This window comes from Lagopus muta, chromosome 5, assembly GCF_023343835.1.
Source record: "Lagopus muta isolate bLagMut1 chromosome 5, bLagMut1 primary, whole genome shotgun sequence".
Classification (NCBI taxonomy): Eukaryota; Metazoa; Chordata; class Aves; order Galliformes; family Phasianidae; genus Lagopus; species Lagopus muta.
In genome coordinates, this window is record NC_064437.1 from 53,265,957 (window position 1) to 53,291,154 (window position 25,198).

Below are 25,198 nucleotides of genomic sequence, written 5' to 3' on the forward strand. Positions count from 1 at the left end.
AGGCAGTGCACTTGGCAGGGCTGAAACAGTTGTATTTTGCTAAATAAAACTCTGAAGGGAAACAGAAGAGATTGTTTGTTTTGTTTCAAGTACCAAAGGAGCTGTGATGTTATCTGCTGGTTGTAGAGGAGACTGGCCCTGTTTTCAGACAAACTGTATGTCTGGAGGATCTCTCTCTGGGTAGATGCTGTGGCACTTCTGTGTTGAAGGCAGTTGCTGGGATCTTGGCTCTCATACCACTTATTCAAACAAGAAACAAAAGCAAGATCTGTAACTCACTTGCTACCTGCATACAAAGAGCAAACTGGGCTAGTGCAAACACCAAGGCCTTGCTGTGACTTATTGGGATTCTGTAGGAACATCTAAGAGAGCTTAACTTTTTGCAATGGCCTTCTGAACCTGACCAGGACTGAATCTCCCAGCTGTAGCTTTCATGTATTCCGTGCTGTCTGAATGATTGTGGATGTCTGTGGATGAGTGCAGCATTGTCTGGTCCTCCTCAGAAAAGGAGGTGCATTAACTCTATTAGGCTGTGAGTTTGGGTATCCTGGATAGGTAAAGGAGAGTTTTTGTATCACAAGCTGGCAGCACCTTTAGGGCAAAGCAGCCAGGATGGTGCTTTGTTAGGACTTGAAAGACAATTTCTGCCTCCAAGAGGCTGCTTTTCTCTTGTGATCCACAGTGATTGGAAGATGTACGCTGGAGCCTCTGTTGGAGCAAGAAGAGAGTGGAATCAACCAGGTTCTCACCTGCTTTAAGAAAGCCCTCCACTCCCAGTGGATGTGAGACAGCAACTCAGGGTGCAAAGTAATTGGCTTTGCTGCAGGATCATATTCTCACACAGCTCTTTCCAGCACAGCTCCCTGTCACAGTTTGTGATCCAGCTCTGCTGACAATTATGCCAACTTACTGCCAGCTTCCGTGTAGCTACTGTGGTGCCACATGTTCTCCTGGAGTCTAAGTGGCAAAATAGATATCTAAGTGCCCCAGGCACTGATCTACTGCTGTAAAAAGATGTCACTACTGGAACAATCTTCCATCTATGCAGATCTGTAAATCCCAAAGACAGCTGGTCCAGGATAATGATTCTGGAGGAGACCTCTGGGCTATAGGTAACATGGAGCTATTGTCCAAAAGATGGAGCTTTGTGTCAGGGGCTGCTAAATACTGTTGGTGTATTGCTTGGAGCACTTCATGCTCTGCATGTGAGAAGAGGCTTTAGGTACATGATTAGGCATGAGACACAAGACCAGAGAGATGGCAGAACTTGGAAGTGGGGAGGAAGGTCTGTGTTTTCTCAGATCCTTCAGTGTTCCAAGTCTTTTAATGAAATAGCAAACGGGGGGGGGAGAGATGGAGATATTTAATATCTCTGACACAGTCCCCAGAGAGAGGCTCTGAAGGATTGGGGTTAATACTGGGTGGGAGGAGAGGTACTTTATTGCACTGGGACTTGGGCAAGGCTCAGAGTAGGAATGAGCATGTCAGCAGATTATGTGAACAGTGTCCCTGGTGCATCTTGTAGCAGACGCACCTGCAACATCACTGCTGCCAGTCCTGCCATTCCCCTTCTGCAGCCCCTGTTGGTGGATCCTGCACTTTTCTGTTTGCTCTTAGGTTCCTTCTGGTTGAAACCTAGAGCAAAGCTACAACTCCATGGTGGTGCCAGCACTGGCTGGTTGAAGGATGCACCCTCCCACCTCAAGTGACATTAAGGAATGGGAAAACCAGAAGTGGGGCTTGGCACACTGCCTCTGCTGACCTCTGCCTGTCGACGGTGCCTTGGGAAGACTTGGGTGCAGATGGGAGCTAAAGTTAGGCAGTAGAGAGGGTATAACTGAGGATGTCAGCAAGGCTCTGAGGAGTTTTTGTGATTTGAAAGCAATGCTATGCTGGGAGCCCATAGCACACTCACTTGGATTTGTTGTGGGCAGAAGCTTTTCAAATATGAGCTGGGGATGAAAGGACATGCAGAAGTCTAAGCACAGGGATGGTTGGTGCAATGAGGACAGTAGCCAGCTGCAGGGTGAGTTGTAAAACCAGCATTGATGGAGTTATCTCCGTGCACAGGGTGCTGTCTTTACAGTGGGGCTTGCACTGGGACAGGTTGGGGCCCACTCCTGCAAAGGATGTGGTTTAGCTACCCTTGAGTTGGCCAGTGGCTCCTGTCACCACATTCACCTCCATGTCATGCAAATGAAGGCAGCTGCATGTGAGTTCCTTCACTCTGCACAACAGCCCTGCATCCTGCACGTCACGTTGCACATGGCTGGCCATAAGGAAGCAGCTCTTCACCTGTTTCGTATGCTGTGCTTGCTCAAGCCTAAGCACTGGAGCTGTTGGCAGAGAAACCAGAGTCACCAGAACATCGTCTTAACAGCATGGAGGACCCTGTGCAACAGCACAAGAGGGAGCTGCTTCCAGGCACATTCCAGGCAGGTAACAAGTGTGAGGAAAGCGTTCTTTTTCTCCTCCCGGGGAACTACCCAGCTTTCATGTTGCTTCTCCCACTACAGGATGAGGAAAGGGCAGCTGACTGCAGCTGTGACGTGCTTTTTTTGCTTGCTGCATCTTCCCACAACTAATAGAAGGATTATAAATGTCTGTGTAAATAAGGCAAAAAACAGACTGCCTTGCAGTTTCCCTGGGCCTGCAAAAATCCCTCTGAACAGCTCTATTAACAACACAACTTGTATTTATTTTGCCTTTTCTAATAAAAACCATGAGGCTGTGACAGAACTGTCCCCGATACCTGAGCCTCTTAGCAGCCACAGCCTATTGGGTCTTGCAGTCACCATCCCCACTGTTTGCTGCCTTTATCTTCTTCAGCTCCTTCTGCAACTCTTCTTCTGCAGCCAGGATCTCCTTTGGCTTCTGGTACTGTGGAACAGAGAAATGCCCATAGCACTCCTGTTCAGCCTCTGCTCCAAGCAAACTAACTGGAGCGAGGCTGTAAGCAGCAGGGTCTCCATTAGCACAGCTCTTGCTGGGTGTAAACTACACAGCTGGGCCCTCTTGACAAGGGAGGTCTTTCCATTATCAGCTACCTCTAACGTGGGCTTGGAGAGGTGGTGCCCTCCTGGTAGGGACATCTGCCAAGATCTGGAGTGTCAGTTAAAGTGCAAGTAGAACTTCCTAATTGCATGTGGAGTCTTGGCCTCCACCAGCACCTCTGGAATATCCTGGCAAGCTGTGTTGTGTATATCCCTGGTGTGCTCACTGGTCATATGCTCACACGTGTTTTATATATATAATCTCCATTTTTTTTAAAGGCAAGAGAAATAGGAGTTGCAGTTCCTCTGACCTCCCCTCAGAGCCCTCTTGCCCAGCTGCAGTTTAGTGGTGGCTGCAGGTGCTTTTTGGCAAGGGTTGGGTGTATAGCAAACAGAAGCTCAGAAGCACTCAGGATGCGCCTCCTGGCCTGTTTCCCCTGCACACCCCCAGCTCTGCTGTGAGGTTTCCCTCAGAGAGGATGCGCTCTTGGTAGCTGGCTTCCATGTTTAAGATGAGCACATGCTGCTCAAAAGCATGTCTGCCTCTGGATGCTCTTTGCAGCAGGTAAGTGCTCATTTTGTTAGACTCTTAACTTCCACCATGTGTCCCTTCTCTGGCACAAAGCAGCAGGTGACTTTTTTAAGGCTGAGAGACCTCCAAGTGCAGCAGGACCTTGGAGTCTTTAACACTCATGCACATAGCATGAAAGCATGATCTGAGCCAAGACAAACTTTTTGTTGCTGAGAGAGGAGGCTTGCTCAGGCCAGTGGGAGTGGAGTACATGGAAAATAGGGCACTGTTATAATAGACCTTATTCCACTTGCAAGTCACCTTGATGAGCAAGCAGGGCCCCTCTGGTGGCCTGGGCTGTCCTGGCCAGTGTCAGCATGTCCAGCGTAATCTAAAAATGCCAGTGACTGTGACAGAGAAGGGGATCAGCAGTGACCCACAGCATATCTCCCTGCTCTGCCTCGCTTCTCCACATGTAAGAATTTTAACTTGTTTTTGGACATAAAGGGAAAAGCAAAGTGGTATTCTGTGTAGCTAAAAACTCACCGTGATGATCAGAGTGTTGTTAGTATGGGTGAAGCTCAGGGCAGCTGCATCTAGGGGGAGCTGGTATCGGTCCAGGTCAGGAATAGGAAACTTCTTGTAGTACCTACAACGCAATAAGACAGAAATGAGAAGGATGGAGTTCCTATTCTCCTTGTTTTTCTGCAAGGTATACTCTTGCATCTCCACTGTGCCTGTCTTTGTTTCATGAACAAGGATCTGCAGGGAGCAGGGTCTCAACAGGGTAAATGCAGGGGGGAATGGACCTGTCAGGGTTGGCATGAGAAACCTGTGCCATGCTGTGTGCCTGCTGGTGCTCCCAGGCTGGTGGGAGCACTGGAAACAAACCTCTAAACTGGGTATTGGAGCTGGAAAGCTCTGAAGAGCTTTGGTATATGGGAGCAGGCTTGGTCCCTCCAGGTTGCCCTCAAGAAGTGCCAGGCATAATCAGGGATAGAGCGCTCAGCCTTGCTGAGGGATGTTCCTTATCTTTGTGCCTGCTCATTTCCTTTTATTCCCTTTACCTGCCAAAGTTCTTGTGCCTGTGACTTACTTTCCTGAAAGCTTCAAGGTTTTATTTTGTCTCCCACTTGCTCCTGCTGTGTTTCCTAGATCATATCCTGCTTTGATGATGTTGTGGCTCTCAGGCATTGCCCTGAGCACAGAGCTCCAAGCATAGATGCCAACAGCCACCTAAGCCTCTACTCTGCAGCATCTCCATGCAGCCCCCATGCTGGCTGTGCTGCTGTTCTGCACTCCCAGCAACACTGCCCCGATTTCTATCCCAGTTTCCCAGTCTTGCATCCAAGGAGGGATAGGAAGGTTTCTGCCAGCTCCCTAACCATCTTGTCTCTCCATTGACCACACTTTGGGCTCTGCTCAGTGTGAAGGGGATATGTTGCTGATAGAAATTGAGGGGTTATAAGCTGTCTATGCTGCTGAGAGATTTCCTGCTTTGGGGACTAGAACCTTGTGGATCTTCATTCTGCACTTGGCCAAGATCCTCCTCCGTTGGCATGGCTTGCCCTGCATCTGCTGCTTCCATGTAGGATTGCAGTTGTTGGTCCTGTGTCCAACGGGAGGCATGGTTGGGTTTTTAGTCTCTGCCAGCAGTTTCATGGGTAATTCTCTCAAAGAACTGGCAGTTCTCTCCAAGGAATTGACTGGTAGCTGGTACTGAGGTGCCCAGAGATGAACATGAACAGGCAGCAGTTGCTGTCATGCCATGAGGGGTTCTTCTCCATTCATCTGGTTGTGTATGAGGTTTGGCCTCCCTGGCTACCCTGCCCAAATTGCAGTTTATTTTCCAAGTCACGGTGAAAACAGCTACAAAGGGCAAATGGCCCTCCTGGTGCAGTGGGAGGAATGTACGCAGCTTGTTACCGCAGGGCTCAAACCGTTCTGTGTTGTCACTGCTGTCGGTATTTGGAAAAGGTGGCAGACATGGATAATAAGGGAGATGTCAAAGGTTAAACAGCAGAGATTAGATGAACACAAAGACATGTTAAGGAAGTGTTAACTTCTTACCGATTAGACCAAAAAAAAAAAAAAAAAAAAAAAGCCCAAAAAAACCCGAAGGAAAAAAAGCAGTACACAGAAAAAAAACACTGTTTCAAAAGGCCTTGGGAGTTATCAATGAAACAGCAGCATTCTGCTGCCCCAGGACTAAGGAGAAGGGAAGAAGAATGGCTTTGGCTGGCCTCAAACTAAAATCTGTGACAAGATCAAAGGAAACCAGATCTGCCTGGCCACCCCCTCCTCCTCCTAACATTACCACTGCCTCTTGCTACAATAATTGAATCAGGTTTGGCGTTTGGGGAGAAGGCTTTCTGGGTTTGTTTTTAGAGTTTAGTTTAATGGATTTATTTTACAGCAAGAGGTTTTAAGCAAATCCCACTTGAGCAGCCCTTGCCGTGGCCAGAGGGAATGGGAGTGACTGGTGGATGTGAAGAGCTCCGTCTGGGCTGGGAAGGTAGCTGATGGGAGGTAATTTCTGCTGAAGCAGGGAGATTCTCTGCCCTCGCCTCTCACCCCATGGCCAAGGGCAGTATTGCACTCTGAGCCTCGGTCCTGGCTTGAGAGCCACAGTGCGTATGTGAAGTCACCTCTATTTTTTTTCCCTACTGGAAATCCACTTTTTGTCAGCCTGCAGGGAAAACTGCTACTGGTATGCTGAGAATTTATTGCTGAGCTACTCAGTAGTGACTTGGCAACCCATCCTGATGCTTGTGCCTCTGGCTGGCGGTCAGCGCAGCTCTGCTGCTCAGAGGCAGCGTGGCTGACTTCCAAGGGTTGGAGAGGCTCTGAGGTTTCCTTTCTCTCCCATAGTGATGCACGCTCTCGCTGTGGCCGCCCCATGCCTTTGTTGCTATCTTGGAATTAGTTGCTGAGTGGTGCCTTGCCCTGGCCAAGACCCAGGAGAAATGATATAAGATATCCTGGAGCCTGTACAAGTACTCCAGTGCTGGAGTCTGTCCCTGCTCCCCACTGAGGTGACTTTCAGCTTTAATTCCCAAAGCCCTTAACTTTCATCTGCAGGCCACAAGCAGCTTTCATGTCCTTCAGCTATCTCTGACACTAGCCTGTGAACATGCAGCTGCCATACGATTGTGGGACAACTCTATGTTATCCTGAGAATGGTACAAAAAACCTCAAAGTCAGGTAGGACACAGGTGAAACCTTAGTGTACGTTATAACCTAACAGCAGGCAAAGAGGTTCCCACATGCACACTGCTATTAGTAGGATGGGAAGTAAATAAGCTTGCCAATAATAGCTGGGGCTTGGACTTAGACTCAAACAGCACCGCTTTCCATGGGTACCCACTTGTACCTGGTGAGAATCTCACTCATCTTTGCTACACAGGTCTCACCATTCTTTTCTTGCAAATCCTTCTCTGTGGATTCAGGACAGAAACCTACTGTATTAGAGCTGAATCTGCTTTCACAGAGCAGACCTCCCCTTCCTACTGTCAGCTTCCTCCTGCTTTTGAGCATCCAGGTGTGCCTGTGTACAGAGCTCAAACTTCCCCTTGCCACGGTCTCTGATGTGGTAAACCACTGCCTGAAAACTGTGGGTTCTGCTGTCCTGATAGCTGTTCAGTTCCCAAGGCAGAGCGAGCTCCTTGCCAACAGCACCACCTACAGCCAGCAGCAAGGAGCGTTGAAAGAGGGCAGGGTGCAGGCCGGAAAGCAACGCTGCGGTTTTTACCCACGAACCTGATCCTCACGGGTTCTGCAGCAGTGCTGGGGAGGAAAGGCAACCAAAGGACAGGCTGCCCAGCTTTTTGTACTGATGTATTTATCCCAGTCTGTAAATAGCTTTCACTGCCTGTCCAATATTCTCTCTTGTCTTCCTAACACTCCCTCTTTGCTATCTCTCCCCAACACTACTGCTTATCCTGGCCTATTCCACTGAGGCAGTTAAGGCTTTGGGGCACAGTGCATCTCATTCTTTAAGAGTAGACAGGTAATGACAAAGGTTAAACGATGCTTAAGAGGCTTTTTTTCCCCTCCCTTCTTAGTTTTCTTTTGGCAGAATATTGTGGTGCTTTCCTTTCTTAGATCGCCTGTATTTTTTCTTGCTACCTCCAGAAAAAAACTATCATTGTCATTTGACTACAAAGTAAGTTTTCAAAGGTGCAATCTGTCTGAGTGCTCAGAGCTTACACTGTGCTTACTGAATTCTGCAGGTCCATGCATTCTGAGACACAATGACTAAATCAAAGTACTGTGTCTCAGGAAGAGGATGGGAAGCTCTAGTTTCAACAGGTCTGCAAAGGTATTATTTCCTTTCTCTTTGGGAATGATATTTGACAGGAACAGATCAGACTAACCACCTTGGTACTGAACTGTGACATAAGTTTGCAAAGTCCACTTGTTGAGCCTGAGGGGCTTTTTGCTCAGTCTGAGGCGGCTGGAAGTGGAAACTGCAGTTGGCACATCTCTTTCTGCCTAATGTATGGCTCCTCGAACAAAGGCAAGAGAGGACATCACCCCTCTGCCAACACCACCCTGCCCTCTGTGCCAGCCCACCCCGAGGGACTTTCAGCACTGGCAGTGCTGTTCTTACTGACTTCTTGTTTGTGGTCCGGATGACACAGCAGCGCTGCTCCTTCTCCACAGAGACACTGTAGACCTCCTTGGGGTAGGGCAGGTTACGGATCCGCCACTGGAAGCTGGTCAGGGTGTCCTTCCTCATGAAAACAGGCTACAGCAAACAAGTACCTTTAGCAAGGCCCCTCCAGCTGTCTCCTCTCTCTTCCTTGTACCCTTTCGCTTTTACTACCCCAAGAGGCTCTGTATGGGACTATTTCTTCTTTCCCACTGGATTGTTAGGGAACAACTCAAGAAACTGCCAGAGCACCTGTTTTGAAGGGCTAGCACTTACTGCTAGCCTGCTCTGCTCTGCTTGTAGGAGGCTGAAGGCATTTACCAAGGGAGTCCCGCAGCAGTGTTACAGTGAAACTGGGCCTCTGCCCCAGTCTGCTGCGCACAGCTGCTCTTGTGTTTCAGGTCTACAGAAAAGAAAATGAGAGACTAAAACCTCTGCTTCCTATGCTGGTGGGACAGGAGGTTAAAACAGGCAGTGCTGTGTTGAGGAGCAGCTCGTTACATACTGCCTCTGTTGGCTGTCCCCATTATCACCTCACTTTCTATCCACTGATTTGTCCTGACTCTTCAGCCTACCTTTTTGGAAGCTAGCACAATAGCTGGCTACCACAGCAATGCAGTTTTTCTACTTATATGAACCACAGATCTCCTGAAGACCTCAGAAGAACCTAAACCATGCCCTCTTTCTCCTCAGACCTTTGGGATGCTTTGGAGTAGAGCGCTGGGCAGGTTAAGGCTGTCTCTTGGGGCAGTGAGTGATCTACAGACTACAGATTACTGCTGTAAGCACAAGGCTAGGTAGACAGTTTTAGGTGCAGTGGTGCCTGTAGACTCTTACATACATTAGAGCTGCTTTCCTTTATGAGCTCTGATTCCAGTGGTCCCAGGAGAGGTGAAGTTGGGTCTCCCACTTCAACCTGCCACTTGCCAGTGCCCCCGAGGGTGTTCTTCTCTCGCCACCTTCTACCTGTAGAAGGGAGAAGAGATTTTGTTACTCTGTTTTATATTAAGAACTCCAGCAAATTACCACCAAAGCTGCGCAGCACCCTAAACTGAAATGATAATAAGCCTCTTTCCTTAATTTCAATTATTTCCACTTCTGTATAAGTGGATCAGTTAGCTGGACTACTCCCAAATCCAAGAATTGTGCACTAACTGCCTCTTTTTTGCTATTTGATATTGAAGCCATAGTAGGTTCACAACAGATGCTGTGCCGCAATTGTGGTTTTGGATAAGATCTGTAACCAACACCTTGTCTGTCTGTGGCCACAAAAGCCACCAAAAAGCATGTTTCACCCCAGCATGTGCCGCAGCCCCTGTCTGGCTGTGTGAGCTGGCAATCCCGTTCAGTTCAATTATGTCTGCTGTGAGTGACGAGCAGTTTGGGAGTGAAGCAAGGTTTGCTCGAGGAAGTGAGAAAACTCTGGGTCTAATCAACCACAGTTATGTCCCTTCAGAAGGGAGTGGGAGCTCCAGGAACAATTCTTTCTGGAATATTTAGGAGCACTTCCTTCCTGCCCAGACAGTGTCTTCCACCACTCCAGCCCTGCAAATACTGACCTACCACTCCACTTACTCACTAACTGGCCGGTCTTCATGTTATACTCTTCAGCCATCTCCTTCCCATCCTCAAACTGGTAGTGGATCTTCCGCTTCCCTAGAAGTAAGGCAGGGCTGAGAGTCATTAGGAATAGGCTTACTCCTGGGAGTAGGGCCCCGTCCCCTCGCCTGGGACCGTACCCCCTCTCCCGGGACCTCGTCTCCTTCTGCGAGGGCAGCAGCGCAGGGCCGCATCCCTACGTTTGCAGACCCGTTTCCTCCCTTAGGACCCAGGCCGCGCTCTCTTCCCGCAGGGCCGCCCCAAAACGCCCCGGCTGGGAGTAAAGGAGAAGGCAGGGCCCCATCCCGGCTCGCCGCTTCTGTTACCGTCCTGCACCAGCGCGGTCTTGCTGGCGGCCCGCAGCCTCTCCAGCCAGCTCGGTACCGCCATGGCGGCCGGGGCCCGTCGCCGCGGCAACGCGACCACTTCCGTCGCCGACCGGAAGTGCTTTCGGCCTCTGCCGGCGACCCGTAGGTGAGCGCGGCCTACCGCGGCGCCTGGGCCCGATGCCGGGCTCGGGTCCCTTCCCTTCTCCTCCCCTCTCCTCCCCTCCCCTCCCTGCGTGCCGGGGCCTTCTGTCAGTCCTCGGGGACCTCAGGGGATCGCTTCCAGCCCCGGAGCTCGGTTCCCCAACAACAACAAACTAACAAAGTCTATGAGCAAAAGGTGCAAAGCTTAAGTTGTTCTGATTGCACGCAGCTCTTCTCAGCAGCTTTCTCCTTTCTTAGCGCTGTTCAGCAGCTGCAGCCTCGCAGCCTCACTGCTCCCCAGGGGAGCGAGGCGCAGCCCGGCCTATGGAACCGCGAGGGATTGTCAAAGCCTTTCCCAAGAGGAAGAAGGTGAGGGATGACTCAGGGAAAAGCATCCCTCCAAAGATCCCGAAAGAAGGAACGGAGGAGCCCGAGGGTAAGTCCCTGTGCCCGTGGTGTGGGATGTAACGGCCGCATCCCAGCTTGCTGGCTGAAGGTACTGTGCCCCGAAAGCCTTCTTCTGGCCCCCGAGTGCATTTTCTGTAGAGGTATGGCTGGCTTGCTTCAGTGTGTCCAGCCGTGGTCTGAGATATGTAGCCCATTTGCTTCAGGATGCTGTTTCTCTGTCACTGATCTCCTGTCCTTGTGCTTTTCCTCAGCGGAGTGGCTGAAACCAGTCGCTGCCTACGTGTTGCAAGCTGGCATTGGCCAAGCTAGGGCAGAGATCTTCCACAAGCAGATTGTCCAGAATGGGGGATATGTACACAGCCGTCTCTGCTCGGAGGTGACGCACGTCGTTGTAGCCGAAGATATGGACTGTGATCGGGCCTTCCGGCTCCTCAAATTAGCCAAGCTGCCTTCGAGGTTGCAGCTGGTGAAGGCATCCTGGCTCAGTGATTGCATTAGAGATCAGAAGCTGCTGAATACCGCTGGCTACAGTGTCTTTATCCCTCGGAGGTAGGCAAATACCATGCTGTTTTTCCTCCATGTAGTGCCTCAATCCTAAATTGAGTTGCACTAAAATTTGACCTCTGCTCACAATCTCAGACTACATCTCTTCACGGCTCCCTTGGGCATGGCTCAAAATCCTTTTTTGCCATACAGATAGTGAAATTTAGTGATTCTGTGACTGGTTGCCGTTCTATGTGGTAGCAGAACTTGGAGCAGAGCCCAGAGTGCTAGTAGGAGTCCTGTTGCTTACTGCTGATGATGAAGGCTCTTCTTAATCTATCAGTGATAGAAAGATTTTCTTATTTTTTTTAGAAATACTGGGGGTTAATTACTGTTTCTTACTGCAGATGAAGAGCAGAGAATTGACAACTAGGCACAAGAAGAAATAAGGAGTGGAACAGCAGCAACCACATTTTAGGGTCAAAGTGTTATGATGGAAGTGCAGAAGTGTTTTAAGGCTGAGGTAGATTGGAGTGGAAGTTGCAGGTCAGTGGAATGGATTGAAACTGGGGGGATTGAGCCAAAGCCAGAATAATCTGGGAGTAAAATTCACATTGTTTGTTTCATTCCAAAATATGTCTAAAGGTTTTTTGGACAAACTTCTTGGAGCTGATAAGTACTCCTCTGCTAAGGTGTCTGATCCATGGCAGGTACCAGGAAGAGGGAGAACAGCAGCAGCAGTTCCTGGGCAGTGAAGAAATCCAGTCCTCAACAGAGGAGAGTGCAGCAGAACCAAATGTTAAAGCACAGGTGGGGGATTCCTCACAGCAAAACCTGGGCAGCCTTGCACAGCAGCAACCATCTGAGGTGAGGCTTCCCATACAGGCTCTGCTTCTGCTTTAGTGGACAGGTCCTGTGTACTACTTTTGGTAAGAGCCTTTATGCAGGGCAGAGATTTTCTGAGCAAAGGGATGTTTTGGGCTATTTCAGTGGGTTGATGTTGACAGTCTTGGACTGCAGATGTGGCTACTGCTTCTCTTTATCTCTTTAGACGTTTTAAGTAGAAAAAACACCCCTTAAATTCCCATCCCTATCAGAATATTTCTAGCTGAAGCAGTCCAGGTGCTCCTGTCAGGCCAAGGCTCGCTCCAGTGTTTCCCCTGCCTCTTTTTGAGCAGTATCCCCTGGCTGAGAATATCTCCCTTCAGGAAGCACTGATATTTCATCTCATGTTCCTGCCTGAGCCACACTGACACATTCTCTGCTCCTTGGCAAGAATTCTGTTCAGACACATGTGCAGTGGATCAGATTGCTACTAGAATGATTGTGATGGTGTGCTTAAAATATCTGTGTTGGGGTTTTGGTGGCCTGTGCTGTGAGTCAGCTTCTCCAGGTCTGCCATCAGCTTTGTCGTCTTTTCCTGCGTTTCTGTCCAAGTTTGCTGAACTCTTTTCTGTGTTGGCATTATCCAGATCTATCTGCAACAAAGTCACCCGGACCTCTTAGAACATCAGCTACCTTGTAATGCTGGCAGCTGGTGCTGTGTTTGCTGACTTGGCCCCAGATCATAGGTGCTGAATTTATTTTATGAAACACTACAATTACTTTCTAGTTGGCATCCCACCAGGGTCACCTTTATTTTAGGCTTTCCTTTTTCACAAACACGTGCTTGGGAGATCTTTTCTCCCCACATTTATTGTCTAGTATGACAGAGTTGGCTACTGCTTCTTCACTGTATCGCCTTTGCAATTACCCTATCTTTGCCATTTATTGTAACTCCAGTGGCAGTCATTAATAACAAATCTCACACTTAAGAATAAGAAAGGGACTTCTTTGCTGTTATGGATCCTGTGGCAACTGTCCTCCTTTCTTCTCACGTTTACTTGTGGTGGTCAGACAGCTGATGGAGTCTGTGGGAAGCCTTGCTGCCTTTTTTTCTTTTAAATCCCCTCAAGCAACGATACTTCCTGTTAGTCTGCGTGCAGAAACAGTATCTGTAGGCACCTGAGTAAATTCCCTTGGTCAAAGCTTAGGGCTGTGTGGGTTGAGAGGAGAAGCCACTGGTTCTGCTCTAAAGGCAATACCTAACACTTTAAAAAAATGACACCAACAGAGAAGCTGAAACTGAAATCTCAGTGTGGAAGTAGCATCCGTTTAAGCACTGAATGTTTTTCAGCATGGATGGATGCTGTTCTCTAGGCAGCAAGGAGCGTGCCAGTATATCATACTGAATGGGGACTGCTCTGAGAATTCGGGGTTTGGATGTGAACTCAGCAGAAGTCCTGTTGCCAGTCGGGCTGTAGCAACTGCCTTGTGATTGCCATCAAGTTGCTGTAGTTTTCTACAAGGTAGGAAGTGGTGCCAGTTATTCACTTATGGAACCCTGTCACTGTTTGCTCTCTGTCCAGTGAAGTGTTGCCTCAGGCACCAGGCTCAGGCTGCCTTTCTGGGACAGACAAACCCGGCACAACCCATTCTCACCCAGCTCTGCAAGCCACCTGCTGTAGGATCGTGGAGTAGCTTAGAGGCTCACAAGGCTGTCGTTTTGTATGCGTGCTTGTAAAAAGTCCATCAGCTTTTTTGGCAAAGCACAGAGATTCTGGGGTTTATGTACTGTTTCACCTATGTGACACTGCTGGCTGAGAGAATGGGAATTGCATGCTCCAGCTGCAGTGTTGTTTACATTGTGCTGGATAACATGCTCCTTAAATGCTTTTAAGGGGCTTACTAAGCGATCTGAACACTCTGAGGCTTTGCTGCCCTTGGAGGGAACTTTGTCTTCAGGGAGTTGCATACAGGGTTTCTGAGCAAATAAAACTACTTCAGTCTATCAAATCCTCAGTCTGACCCAATTTTCAGAGTTATAAAACGAGATTACAAAAGGGAAAGCACAGGAACATCCTGCCTCTTCAGCCTAATGGCTTCAGCTCTGTATCTTGCAGGGACTTTGTTTGCAGGCCTCCCTAACCAGCAGGAACAGGTTGTAAAGATGTGGCTCTGCCTTAGGCTGATGCTCTGCAGAAACTCATAACGGGACTTGTGTGCAGCGTGTAACTTCAGAACAAATCCCAAACAGCCCTGTTCCTTTCACATTTACTTCCATGGTACAGGAGCTCATATATCTCCATAGAGTCCTGTGTTTATACATAAGGAGAGAGGGGAACCCAAATGAGCAAAGCAGTCTTCAAAGCCTCTGTTCAGCTTCCTCCTTCTATCCCTTTTGTTCATTACCTGAAGCCAGGGGTCATTGTTTCTTAAGTCCACACAGAGGCATCCTAATGCTGAGAGTATCAGCAAATGTATACATTGGTTCTTTCTTCTGTCACTGAGGAATGCGGAGTCCTTTGTGGCATTCCTTCCTTCCCCTTTTCTCTTGCAGATAGCCACGGGGAAAATGGAGAGGGGGGGGGGGTGTTGTAATTTAGTACCCTGTTAAGATTTTGTCTGCAAAGTGAAAACAGAGTACAGGGCATATCTCCTGTGATCTGCATGGTGGGGTGGAAGGCACAGAGATTGAATGTGAGAGATGTGCCTATACAGACACCAGTTCAACAATAAGTTCCCCAGTGGGAGTGCATGTGTTCTTGGGTTGTATCTGAGCTGCAACCTCAGTTCTCCTGTGCTTTGTGAGATGTGCGTGTATTTTCAAGGGGTGCCTGGGTAGCTTAGAACATTTAGAGCTGTGTATGCATATAACTAACAACTTCCTGAGATGGCAATTTGAGCACTGCATACCCTGGAGGTTGGTTAGCGCTCTGACTTCCTACTCCCAAGAGCAGGCTGTGCTAACGGGACATATGTGAGGCATGCACTTATTCTCACATGACTGCTTTTCTACCTCTCCCTAAAGAAAGTCTGTGATGATGAAGACAGCGAAGGAGAAGATGCGAGTGTCACTCAGGGAGATCTGGAAGCACTGATTTCTGGCCACTATCCTGTGAAATTGTCAGAGGAGACCAGCAGCAGCTCTTCCACAGTGGCCCAGCCTGTCAGCAAGTGGGTTTGTGCACAGTCCTCCCACAGCAAGAAGGAGAATCACAACCAGTGCATCACAGAGAAGCTGGAAGTGCTGGCAAAAGCCTATTCTGTCCAGGGGGACAAGTGGAGATCTCTGGGCTACATTAAAGCCATCAATGCACTCAAAAGCTACCACAAACCAGTTACCTCCTACCAGGTAAAACACTTCCCCAGAGTAGTGGAACAGAGAGATGGACTCTGCATCCCATCTCTTTTGTAAGGCAGATCTGTTCCTGTTTCTTTGTGAAGTATCTGATCTTCATGCCTTGGGAACTGTGTTGTAAGTTGTTGTTTAGTGAGTTGGATTCGTTCACCACCAGCAGAATCTTGGAATCAGAGCCTCTACCCCATATTCAAACTCAGAGCCTCTTAGGGTAGGATCTGAGCACCCACGAGATAAATGCCTTCCCTAGGTTCAAGGCAGGGCCATTTCCACTTTCCTAATAAACTTCAGCAATGGGCTAGCATTGGAGATAACATATAAAATCAGTTGAATCTGGAGCTGGCTGACTGTGACAGCCCAGCTGTTCAGTGTGGTAGTGTTTCAGTCCTGTTCTGCATGCTTGTCTTTTTTCACTTGGCATTGAACCTATGTCAGCCAGATCTGAAGATGAGCAGCTCACAGAACTAATCCTGCACTTAACAATCACTGATCTGACTGGGTTCTGAGTGGTAACAGCTCCCCAGCTTGTGTGTGGCCTCTGTCACCTCTGATTTCTTTCCAGGAAGCCTGTAAAATTCCTGGGATTGGGAAGCGAATGGCAGAGAAGATCCTGGAGATCTTGGAGAGTGGACATCTGCGCAAGCTGGATCATATCAGTGAGAGTGTGCCTGTGCTGGAGCTATTTTCCAACATCTGGGGAGCAGGAGTCAAGACAGCTCAGATGTGGTACCAGCAGGTAAGTTTAGAGCTTTATGCAGTGGCTCTCGGGCTGTGATTTGAGGACTGCTTGTGAGTACAGCAGGGGAATTACTTTAACAAATAGTTTCCGATTGCCAGTATCCACAGATAGGATTCAAATCTGCATTAATGGGAGTAATTGTGAGGCTGGGTCCTGTTGTGGGTGTATTTGGGGAGAATGGAGTGCAAGCAGCCAAGACTTTGGTCATGGGGTAGATGGCGAAGATGTGCGATAGGAAGAGTGGAGGAGGACACACACTGTCTATTCTGTTGCCATCACTGCTTGCAGACTCATCTCTGCTCACTGAGTGACACTGTTAGGAGCCAGCCTTGAGCCAGGATGTCTTGGGTGTCAGTTCCCAGTCCAGTCGCTGCCCTGTTGTCCTGGCTGGCTCCTATAGCTGTTAGAGCAGCCACCCACCTTGGTGTAAAATAAGTGACAACATGAGCCTGTCCAGCCCTCTGGTTAAGTTCCTTCTCAGAAGGCTCATTGTTTCCTGAGCACAGATCAAGTGAAGCCTGCCTTCCTGTATTTTTGGCTTGTGAATGGCTTCTTTGCTGTCTAAAAATATGCCTGTGTTTCCACCACAGGCTTTCCTTTACCTGCACCACTTGATGTCATTCAAGCTGTAAAGAGCACAGAAGCCTTAAGAACAGCATCCTTCTGTCAGGTTCAGTTAAGCTTTGAAGTCATTGTGGGTGGAACTTAGGAGTATGTGTGAGGATTGCCTAAAGATCTTCTTTCCAGTAACGAGGCTGTAATCTCTACATGCAATTTCAGAAACTGTGACTAGCCTGGTCTTGAGACAGGTTAAATACAATCTGCCCTGGTGCTAGTGGAAAGCATTTGAAGAATGAGGTCTCAGCAGAGGTGTGTTCTGCACTAGGGGTTCCGGACGCTGGATGATGTCCGCACAAAGGCGTCTCTCACCAGCCAGCAAGCCGTGGGCCTGAAGCACTATGAGGATTTCCTGGAGCGCATGCCTCGGGAGGAAGCTGCAGAAATAGAGCAGACTGTGAGTAGCTTGCCTCTGAGCCCTTGGAGTGCAGGAGCTGCTGGGATCTGACAGGAAGTTGCAGGCTGTGGAAGTGTCCCTCTGTTATAGCTGAGTTCTTGAGCAACTTCTCTGAGTTTGTCAGTGCTTGGGTGACTGCTCTTGGGTATAAGCCCACCAAGCACTTACTTTAACCTGTGAGAACGATCGGTTTGAGTGCTTGGCAAGAAGGAGGATACTTCCCAGCTGTCAGTTCCTCACAGTGCTTCGAAAAAGACTAATGTGGCATGATGGCTCGAGCAGGTTCTAGCTCCCCTTTCCCGCCTCTCATCTTCTCTGATATCTGGTTTTGGCCAAAGACCTGAGCTAATTCCCTGCTGCTACTTCTCCAAATGAGTCCATGAGCATTTTGTGAGCTGGTTGTTGGTGTTGAGACAGACCTTGGATATCCTTGGTAGAAGCAGAGGGGATCCAGGCACAGAAGGGGGTTGCTCGCTCTAGTAAGCCGTGGCTCTCCAGGACCGTGGGGTGCTAAGTCAGTGTACCCTAATGTGAGCAGAGCTTGGGGCTCCGTCATTGCTACCCCTGTACTCTCTGATCACCATGGAGGCAGCAAGCAGCGTGACCCTGTCACTCGGCCACAGGGCCTGGCCACAAAGAATACCCTCCTGCCAGGCTCCTGCTGGGGTGTCAGTCCCGTATGCCGGATTAGCCAGTTTGGTTGTGAGTGGTCCTTTTCCCATGCAGGCTGGTTTGAGGAGCTGGCTCTTGGGGCTGGGCCTATTGTTATCTTGATGGGATTACTGTGCTCCCCTCCATACACAGGCACACACCTCTGATCCAGGCCAGGGAGAGAGAATAAGGGATTAGTCACTGTCTGTGCCGCCTGTCACAGTGAGAGCTGATGAGCTTTTAGGCTTTTGGGTGGGGTTGGGAGTTTTCTAGAAATCTTCATTTAAAGCCAGAAGGGGGGCAAGGACACCAGAGGAGGGCTTGCTCCGCATGAGAAAGGGTTGTGGCTTCTTGAAGCACCTCTGGGGCAAAGGTTAATGGGTTTATCTCTTGCTAATGAAGGATGATCCCCAAGAGTGACAAGGGACTGTGGGCATGGACACTACCTTCCTGAACCTCAGCCCCTGTGTTGGCCTCGTCACTGGGAATTGCTGAGCCCCTAATTATTTGCTGCCAACAGGGTGATTGGCACAATCAGTCCAAGAATACTTCTGTCCAAGGACATGGGAGCCTTTCTTAAGCATTTAATGAATGAAGCCATCAGAACTGGTTCTGTCCACACAGAGTGAGAGCTGGGATCCAGCCTGGAGAAGGCTGCAATAGTGGTATCTCTGATGATGCTGCCTCCCTAAAACTGCTGCATCTTCCAACTTGTCCCAACCCAGCTGCAGCCAGGCCTTCCCCAAGAGCTGATACCAATGGCCAACTTGTGGCAGCAGCCTAATAGATCATTGTGTTGTTGGCAGCGGGCTGGGCGTTTGCAGGACTGTATGAAAGCCATCCCAGCACACATGGCTTCTGACAGCAGGCCAGTCTTCTCCTTGGGGCAGTTTGCCATGCCTGCCAAGTGTCAGCTCTGTAGAAGACCCTGGAGCTGCAGGACTGGCTGAGGCAGGTGCAAGATCATTTGCTGTCTGGACAGAGAGGGCATTAAGAGAGTAGTCTGTGACTCTTCTCCCCTCTTTCCCCCTCTGTTTGTGAAGGTCAGACAAGCAGCCCTGGCCCTGAAGCCTGGACTCGTGTGTGTGGCATGTGGCTCCTACCGTCGTGGGAAGGCCACCTGTGGAGATGTGGACGTGCTGGTCACTCACCCGGATGGTCAGTCCCACCGTGGGCTGTTCAGCAAGCTGCTTGACAACCTCCACGAGAGCGGTAAGAGGGCTGGGGGCTGGCACATGGTGCTCGAGGCTGGTCTTAGCAGAGCCAAGCCAAGGAGGGACTGAGGTCAGAGCTACGCATGAGTAGCATTTGTTGAAGGGGCAGGTGATCGCTCCTCCCATCTTGGGAGGCCATCAGGACTGAGGCTGTGTTGTTGTAGGGACCCTGCAGCACACTGAGACGCCTCAGCTGCTGCCTGGATGGTGGAAAGTTCAGAATGGGGATTCCAGGTCTGCTGCTCAGTCCCCCTCTGCCTGCTCCCTCTCCTCAGGCTTCCTGACGGATGACCTGGTGAGTCAGGAGGACAACGGTGAGCAGAAGAAGTATCTGGGGGTGTGCCGCCTTCCTGGGCCAGCCCGTCGTCACCGCCGTCTGGACATCATCGTGGTACCTTACAGTGAGTTTGCCTGCGCCCTGCTCTACTTCACCGGCTCGGCCCACTTCAACCGCTCCATGCGTGCCCTGGCCAAGACCAAGGGCATGAGCCTCTCAGAGCATGCCCTCAGCATGGCCGTGGTGCGAGGCCCTGGTGGTGTCAAGGTGGCATCCGGCCACGCTCTGCCCACCCCGACCGAGAGAGATGTCTTCGCTCAGCTGGGGCTGCCCTACCGAAAGCCCTCGGAACGGGACTGGTGACGCCGGTTGGCAGCCAGCACTCCGAGCTGTGCTGATGTTTCGAGGGGTGCTGGCTTCTCCAGTGCTGTTCTGCCGTGGCTGTGAACTGGGTAACGGATGGCAGCAAACGGACTCCTGGCAAGCTGGGGCCCTGCTGCTAGCAGAGCTTTGTGGCTTCACCCAGCAGAGGGCGTAGGCTGGAAGGGCTGCCCGGCGTCACGCATCTGCCTGTGCCCGGTTCTCAGGCAGCCCCTGGCTACTGAAGGGGCTCGCTGCCCATCAGCTAACCCTGGCCTGGCTCTCTCTAGGGAAGCTCCAGAAGGCTGGCTTGGAGATCGTTATGCCAAAAGCCCTCCTGGTGCCTGGGTAGTGGGGGAGAGTGATGCATCTTCCTCTCTGTGTGAGCACAGATGCCCCATAATCTCTGTTCTGAGCTGTGTACAAAGGCAACAGGGATCCTGCCTGGCCTGGAAACGAGCCCCTTTTCTCTGCTTGCTGCTGCTGGCATCTGCTGCTGTGAGAGCTGCAAAGGTCTCCCTGTGCTGCTGCTATGTCTTCTCTCTGTCTGACTTGTGTTGTCCGATGGGTCTCATTACACAGTGCCAGGCAGCTTCCCCTGGAGCCAGGTGAGCCCTGAGGAATATGTAAAAACCCAGTGTGCTCCATCTACATGTTCTCAGTCCATCGTGTGCTGAGCATCCTGCAGTGCAGAGTGCTGCGATCCTCCTGGCCTGGGCACAAGGGCTCCTTTCCCCTCTGTGCAGGAAAGAAAAGGCCCCTTTGGCTTCAGGGTGACTGTGCTCAGGATTGTAATGGTGCTGAATGTAACCTGGAAAGGCTGTGTGTTTGGTGCATGCAAAGCATGGAAGCAGAGAGAAACACGGATAATTCAGTGTTAATCTGGGCAAAGCAGAGCTTTCCCGTTTTTTGTGTGTGATGACCAGGAAGTCACCTGGTCTGTATTGATCAGAGCCAGTGTGTGTGTGCACGTGTACAGGTGTGCTAACCCCTTCTATTCCAAGGGAGTGAATTTTGTTTCTCAGGAAACCTCAACTATGTTTATATTCTGGAGATGAATTTTGCAGAGGCTTTCAGTGCTCTGCGGCATCAGCTGCTGGTGAGGCCAGGGTGTTCCTGCCTCAGTCTCTGGGGCTAATCTGGCCTTACACTCCCTTATCTTGTAGGGGACCTGGCCACCCCCACTCCACACTTTGCTGCATCTTTGTCACGTGCAGGGATGAGCTGTGTTTGCTGCCAGGGCAGCCACTAGGCCATCAAACCTGGCTGCTGGGGAGCTGCAGTGGGGCCTGGGTATTTGCTGGGGAGGACTCAATTCAGGCGGTGTCCTTGGTCAGCCCAGCCCTTCTACAGAACGCCTGGTGGAAACGAATGTCTTCTGGCATGCACTGGTGCTTTGAAACATGAAGTGTAATAAATCCTTTCTCTCTTTTTCATCCAGCTCTGGGTGCCGTGGTGAGCTCTTCCCTGGGGGACTGGGGCTGCCCCTCTCGCCAGAGTCAAGTGCTGGGGACAATGCTACTGGTGGGGGAGATGCAGTACTGCTGTCCCCCATCTCTTTTCCCTTTGTCCTTTCCTATGGGGCCACAATTCACTCTGTGGTGCCAATTGAGTGCTGCAGCAGCCGTGCAAAGCTCTGGTCTGGCTGTGTGTGCTTTTACAAAGGGGGAGGGCTGGGGCCATTCTCTGGGCAGCACAACTTTGATGGGGACATGAAGAACTCCTGCCAGCCCCCTGCAGTCTGAGGGAAGGGTCTTCTGTCTGTCCCTGTCCTCCCATCCCTCAGCTCCCTGCCCAGGAGCTCTGGAGAGGGCAGAGAGCCCTCCCGTGGCCAGCAGCAGCTGCAGCTGTGTGGTCCAAGGATGGGGCCATTTCCCCTGCAGATGCAGCACAATGGCCCTGCCGGTCACCAGGAGTTATGCTTCTGGGTTCCAAAGGCTCCCACTTCCCCCTTGTGCTGGGCCAGGCAGAGCAGCACCATTGACTGGATCATGCTGGACTGGGCAGAGCCTCCTGCCCTGCATGGAGGGGACAGAGCCCCCGTTCTGCATCTTCTGAGTCACTTGCAGACCTCAAGGTAGGGATTACCTCCAGTCTGGCATTCCCCAAAGCCAGGTGTGGCTCTGGGACCACTCCTCTGCCTGTGCAGCAGAGCAGGAGCTGGCCACTACGTGTCCCCAGCACAGCTTCTTTCTCTTCTAATGTCACACAGAAGAAGGTTCAGAGCTCAGGGCCCCAACAGAGCTCCTGGGGTGCCTGGGATGGGGTGTATGCCTGTGGGTGCTGAGCTCCCAGGATGGCTGCAGACAGGGTGAGCTTTAAGATTGCTTTAAGCATCTCCCATGGGGTGTTGATTGGTTTCTGCACCCCAGGAAGGGCCTTCAGTGCTTTCCCCCTTCCTGTCCTCCCTGGCTGTGAGTCCGATCATCCTGAAAATTAAAAAGAAACCCGAACACAGCAGCACTTGAAGAGACTGAGTGGGGACAGGCATTGAGTTCCTGCTGCAGAGCCCCTAGCTCCCACTTCTGCCCTGTGTGCCCCCACTGTGGGTACACTGTCAGGCAATTCCTGTCCCACCCAGCAGCTCTCTCTGCCCCCAAAAGTAAAAGGAAGAAAAAGCCATGCTGAGTCACATCAAGGCAGCTCTTCCCGCCCTGCTCCCTACCCCATGGGGGGGATGCCTCACCCCCTGTGCCTGTCCTACAGGGGGCAGAGGGGTGCAGAGGGGCCCTTTGGGCTCCAAATGGTGGCACTTTGTACCATGAGCAAATATTTGCTAATGGCAGCACGGCCGGGAGAACGTAGCGGAGCTGCTCCCCCCGCCGGGGCAGGCAGGGAAATGAATATGAATTTATCATGATTAGGTGAACCCAGCAGGGAGAGCGGGAGAGAGAGGGCCAGGCAGGGAGGGGGCGGGCGAAGATGGATCTGTGCAATAAAATTAAATAAGGACACCAAATAGAGTCGCTGCTCGCGCGCCTGCCCGCCCGCGTGCTGGGCCTCTCCCGCCCTCCCTCGCTCCTCCGGCTTTGCTGATTTCTCTCTTTCCTCAAATTTATGAGGCCAATTATGAAGATGAGGTTGGAAGTTCTCAGAAGTTCACTAAATGCAAAGTGCGGTCCCTGCTGTTCCCATCAAATTAATTAACCGAGCGCTATTGATGGCCGGGCGACGTCGGTGCGGCGTGGAGCGAGAGGGAATGGCTGCTGGGGTGCAGCTGGGGGGGGACGGGGGACCCTGTGAGGTGTCCCAGGGCAGCAGCCGTGTGCCCAGTGCACCCCTGCCCATAGGGGCGGTTCCTGGGGGTCCTACGCAGCCCCTATGTCTGCTGTGTCCCCATAGCAGTGAGATGCACGCTCTGTGTGCGACCTGCTGGGATGCTTGTAGGTGAGAGATGCAGAGCCCCAGGCTGAGCTCAGCCACCACCCAGCCAGCCCTCCCCTCACTCATTTTTGGGGGAAAACAAACCCAAAGCAATTATGTTGCTCAGAGACGCCTCACCCCTGTGCTGTGCTGCAGCCAGTGCTTGAGGCTGGCAGGGGACGATCCCAAGCCCTTTCAGAAGGCCTGGTCCTGAGGCCCCGGATCAAACCCAGAAGGTCTCCATTTGCCGCTCTGCCGCTCTGTGCCTCAGTTTCCCCCCTCGCATTTCTTGGGGCTGTTTGCTCCATGCATTGCCAAACCAGCATCCCAGTTTCCAGGGAGCGCAAAGACACAGAGAGATGCCCCCCAGAACAGCCTGGTTTGGCACCAAATATTTGTGCCATGGATTGCCTGCACTATCCAGGCATGAGAACCTTCACCCCGCAGTGCCACGAGATCTGAGACCACGCAGCCCCCCATCCCAGGGCTGTAGGGCCGGCTCTCCTGCTGCCCGTCATCAGTGAGCTCTGCTTGGGCCACACGGCGGCACAAACAGCCGCGTTTACAGAGGCGTTTCTCTCCAGCAGAGCCATAACTCAGCTCCCGCCACCACGGGAAAGGGGAGGCAGGCTCTCCAGTCTCCTCGGATAGGAGACGTGTTACTTGCCGATAATTTACCTGCTCGTGTCAAATCGAAAAAAGAAACAGCCCGGCAGCTCCTGGGCTGCTGACGCTGGGCTCAGAGAGGGAAAAAATCAATCCCAAACGCGGGAAGGAGCGGTTTGAGAGCAGCCGGCTTTGGGGCCGGGCTCCCTGCCGGCTGGTGCTGTAGGGCTGAGCTCGCAGCCTCGTCCTGCCCCACAACCGGCCCCGGCCACGGTCCAGAGCTGCGCAGGTGGGGTGGGAGGGGGAGATGATGAGGAACCTCGTCGGGAAAGGAGGCGGAAATCAGGGAGAGGTGAGGGGACAGGCAGCAGAGGGAGCTGGAGGACCGGGTAAGGGCAGCGCGGGGATGCCCGAGGTGGAGGCGGCCCGGCTCCGTGCAGCTCCTTGTCGCGGGGATGGGATGCCGGGGTAGGAGGTGGGTTGAGATGGCGCAGTGACCCCAAGCCAGGGGCGGGCTCAGCCCGTGCCTGCAGCCCGGCTCCTGCACCAATCCCCTTCACCTCCTCCAGGTTTACTCGCAGCGAGGTCCTGAGCCGGCAGCACTGAGCCTGGAAGGACGCTCATCCCAGCAAGGGGATTTGGATGGCTCTGTGACCATCAGCAGCAGAGCAGTGAGCCATCAGGGAGCGGGAGGACCTGGTGCAGGTACGGCAGAACCTGAATTTGTCCCCCTGCTCTGCTCCCTCTGCCTCCTGCTGAACCCCGGGGTGCAGAACTCACCAATTGTTCCTGCAGTCAGCACAGTTTGCCTTCCCATTTGGCAGGCCAGGCCGTGGGTCTGAGCTCTGGGGACACCGATCCCAGCTGCAACCACCGGCCCCGCCTGCCTCCCTCCCAGCTCCCTCCCTCTACCCTTGCCATTCCCAGCAGCAGGAGCCAATTCACAGCCATGGGTGCCATGCTAGGACAGTACGGCCCCTGGAGCTTGGGTGGTCGAAGGCACTTGCTGCTCCCAGGAAGCAATGCCCACAGCAGGAAGGTCTCACTCTTGCTGCTGTGCCAGGTACTACAGTGGTCTTTGTGGTGTCTCCGGGCTTCTGCTGCTGTGGTCTCTGCCATTCCGGATGGGCACTTGTCATGCTTTTCAACAGATAGCATTTTTCTACTCCCCATTTCCCATGCTCTGCAAAGCTGCAGCAGCTCACCCTGCTCCTAAGGTTGTACCATTGGGACACGCCAAGAGATCGCCATTGAAACACCCAAAGGAGGCACCACTGGGACACCTCAAGGGTTCCTATGGGAACACCATTGGGACACCCCAAGGATCCGTCAAGGGGACACCCCAAGGGGATGCTCCAAGGAGACACCATTGAGACATCTCAAGAGGACATTATGGGGACGCTCCAAGGAGACGCCACCGGGACACTCCGACGGCCAGCACCCACAGCCACTGGGGGATTTGGGTCTGGGGGGCCCCTCTTGCTCATTCTCCGTTTTCTGCCTTAATTAGAACCCGGAGAGACCGGGCGAAATCGCATTAGCGCGGGGCCCCGGTGCGCGGAGCCATCCATCTTTTTTTATTACAGCGTAATGGGGCTGCTCGCGAGGCGCCGTGCGATTTGTCACAGGCCTCGTTCCCTGATAACGGGCATTTGTCATCACTTTCTTCCCGTGT

The 25,198-nt window shown here is 51.7% G+C and overlaps 2 protein-coding genes across 4 annotated transcripts; one reads left to right on the forward strand and one right to left on the reverse strand.

Moving 5' to 3' along the window:
* The first annotated feature begins 171 nt into the window (after nt 1-171).
* POLL (DNA polymerase lambda) lies at nt 172-23,743 on the forward strand. 3 transcript variants are annotated; one of them, XM_048944799.1, is made up of 9 exons: nt 172-2,439; nt 10,486-10,663; nt 10,887-11,184; nt 11,829-11,985; nt 14,969-15,292; nt 15,861-16,034; nt 16,924-17,052; nt 18,747-18,915; nt 19,193-23,743. In XM_048944799.1, exons 1-9 carry the CDS (start codon nt 2,191-2,193, stop codon nt 19,555-19,557), a joined length of 2,043 nt encoding a protein of 680 aa, XP_048800756.1. In that variant the 5' UTR covers nt 172-2,190; the 3' UTR covers nt 19,558-23,743. The 3 variants fall into 3 exon arrangements, with proteins under 3 accessions (XP_048800756.1, XP_048800757.1, XP_048800759.1); XM_048944800.1 differs by lacking the exon at nt 172-2,439 and adding an exon at nt 2,901-3,558; XM_048944802.1 differs by lacking the exon at nt 172-2,439 and adding an exon at nt 4,160-7,825.
* On the reverse strand, nt 2,678-10,489 carry DPCD (deleted in primary ciliary dyskinesia homolog (mouse)). Its single transcript, XM_048944836.1, has 6 exons — nt 10,084-10,489; nt 9,734-9,814; nt 9,000-9,124; nt 8,121-8,254; nt 4,051-4,153; nt 2,678-2,880 (listed from the first exon to the last, which is right to left on the reverse strand). The coding sequence occupies exons 1-6, from the start codon at nt 10,145-10,147 to the stop codon at nt 2,776-2,778; spliced, it is 612 nt and encodes a 203-aa protein (XP_048800793.1). The 5' UTR covers nt 10,148-10,489; the 3' UTR covers nt 2,678-2,775.
* Nucleotides 23,744-25,198: the final 1,455 nt, after the last annotated feature.

Coding starts and splice junctions, on each gene's coding strand:
- POLL (XM_048944799.1), top strand. CDS start 2,191: ATGCAAATGAAGGCAGCTGCATGTGAGTTCCTTCACTCTGCACAACAG. Junction 11,185..11,828: donor AGTGTCTTTATCCCTCGGAG/GTAGGCAAATAC, acceptor GATCCATGGCAG/GTACCAGGAAGAGGGAGAAC. Junction 15,293..15,860: donor AACCAGTTACCTCCTACCAG/GTAAAACACTTC, acceptor ATTTCTTTCCAG/GAAGCCTGTAAAATTCCTGG.
- DPCD (XM_048944836.1), bottom strand. CDS start 10,147: ATGGCGGTACCGAGCTGGCTGGAGAGGCTGCGGGCCGCCAGCAAGACC. Junction 9,815..10,083: donor GACCGCGCTGGTGCAGGACG/GTAACAGAAGCG, acceptor CCTTACTTCTAG/GGAAGCGGAAGATCCACTAC. Junction 2,881..4,050: donor ACAACACTCTGATCATCACG/GTGAGTTTTTAG, acceptor TCTGTTCCACAG/TACCAGAAGCCAAAGGAGAT.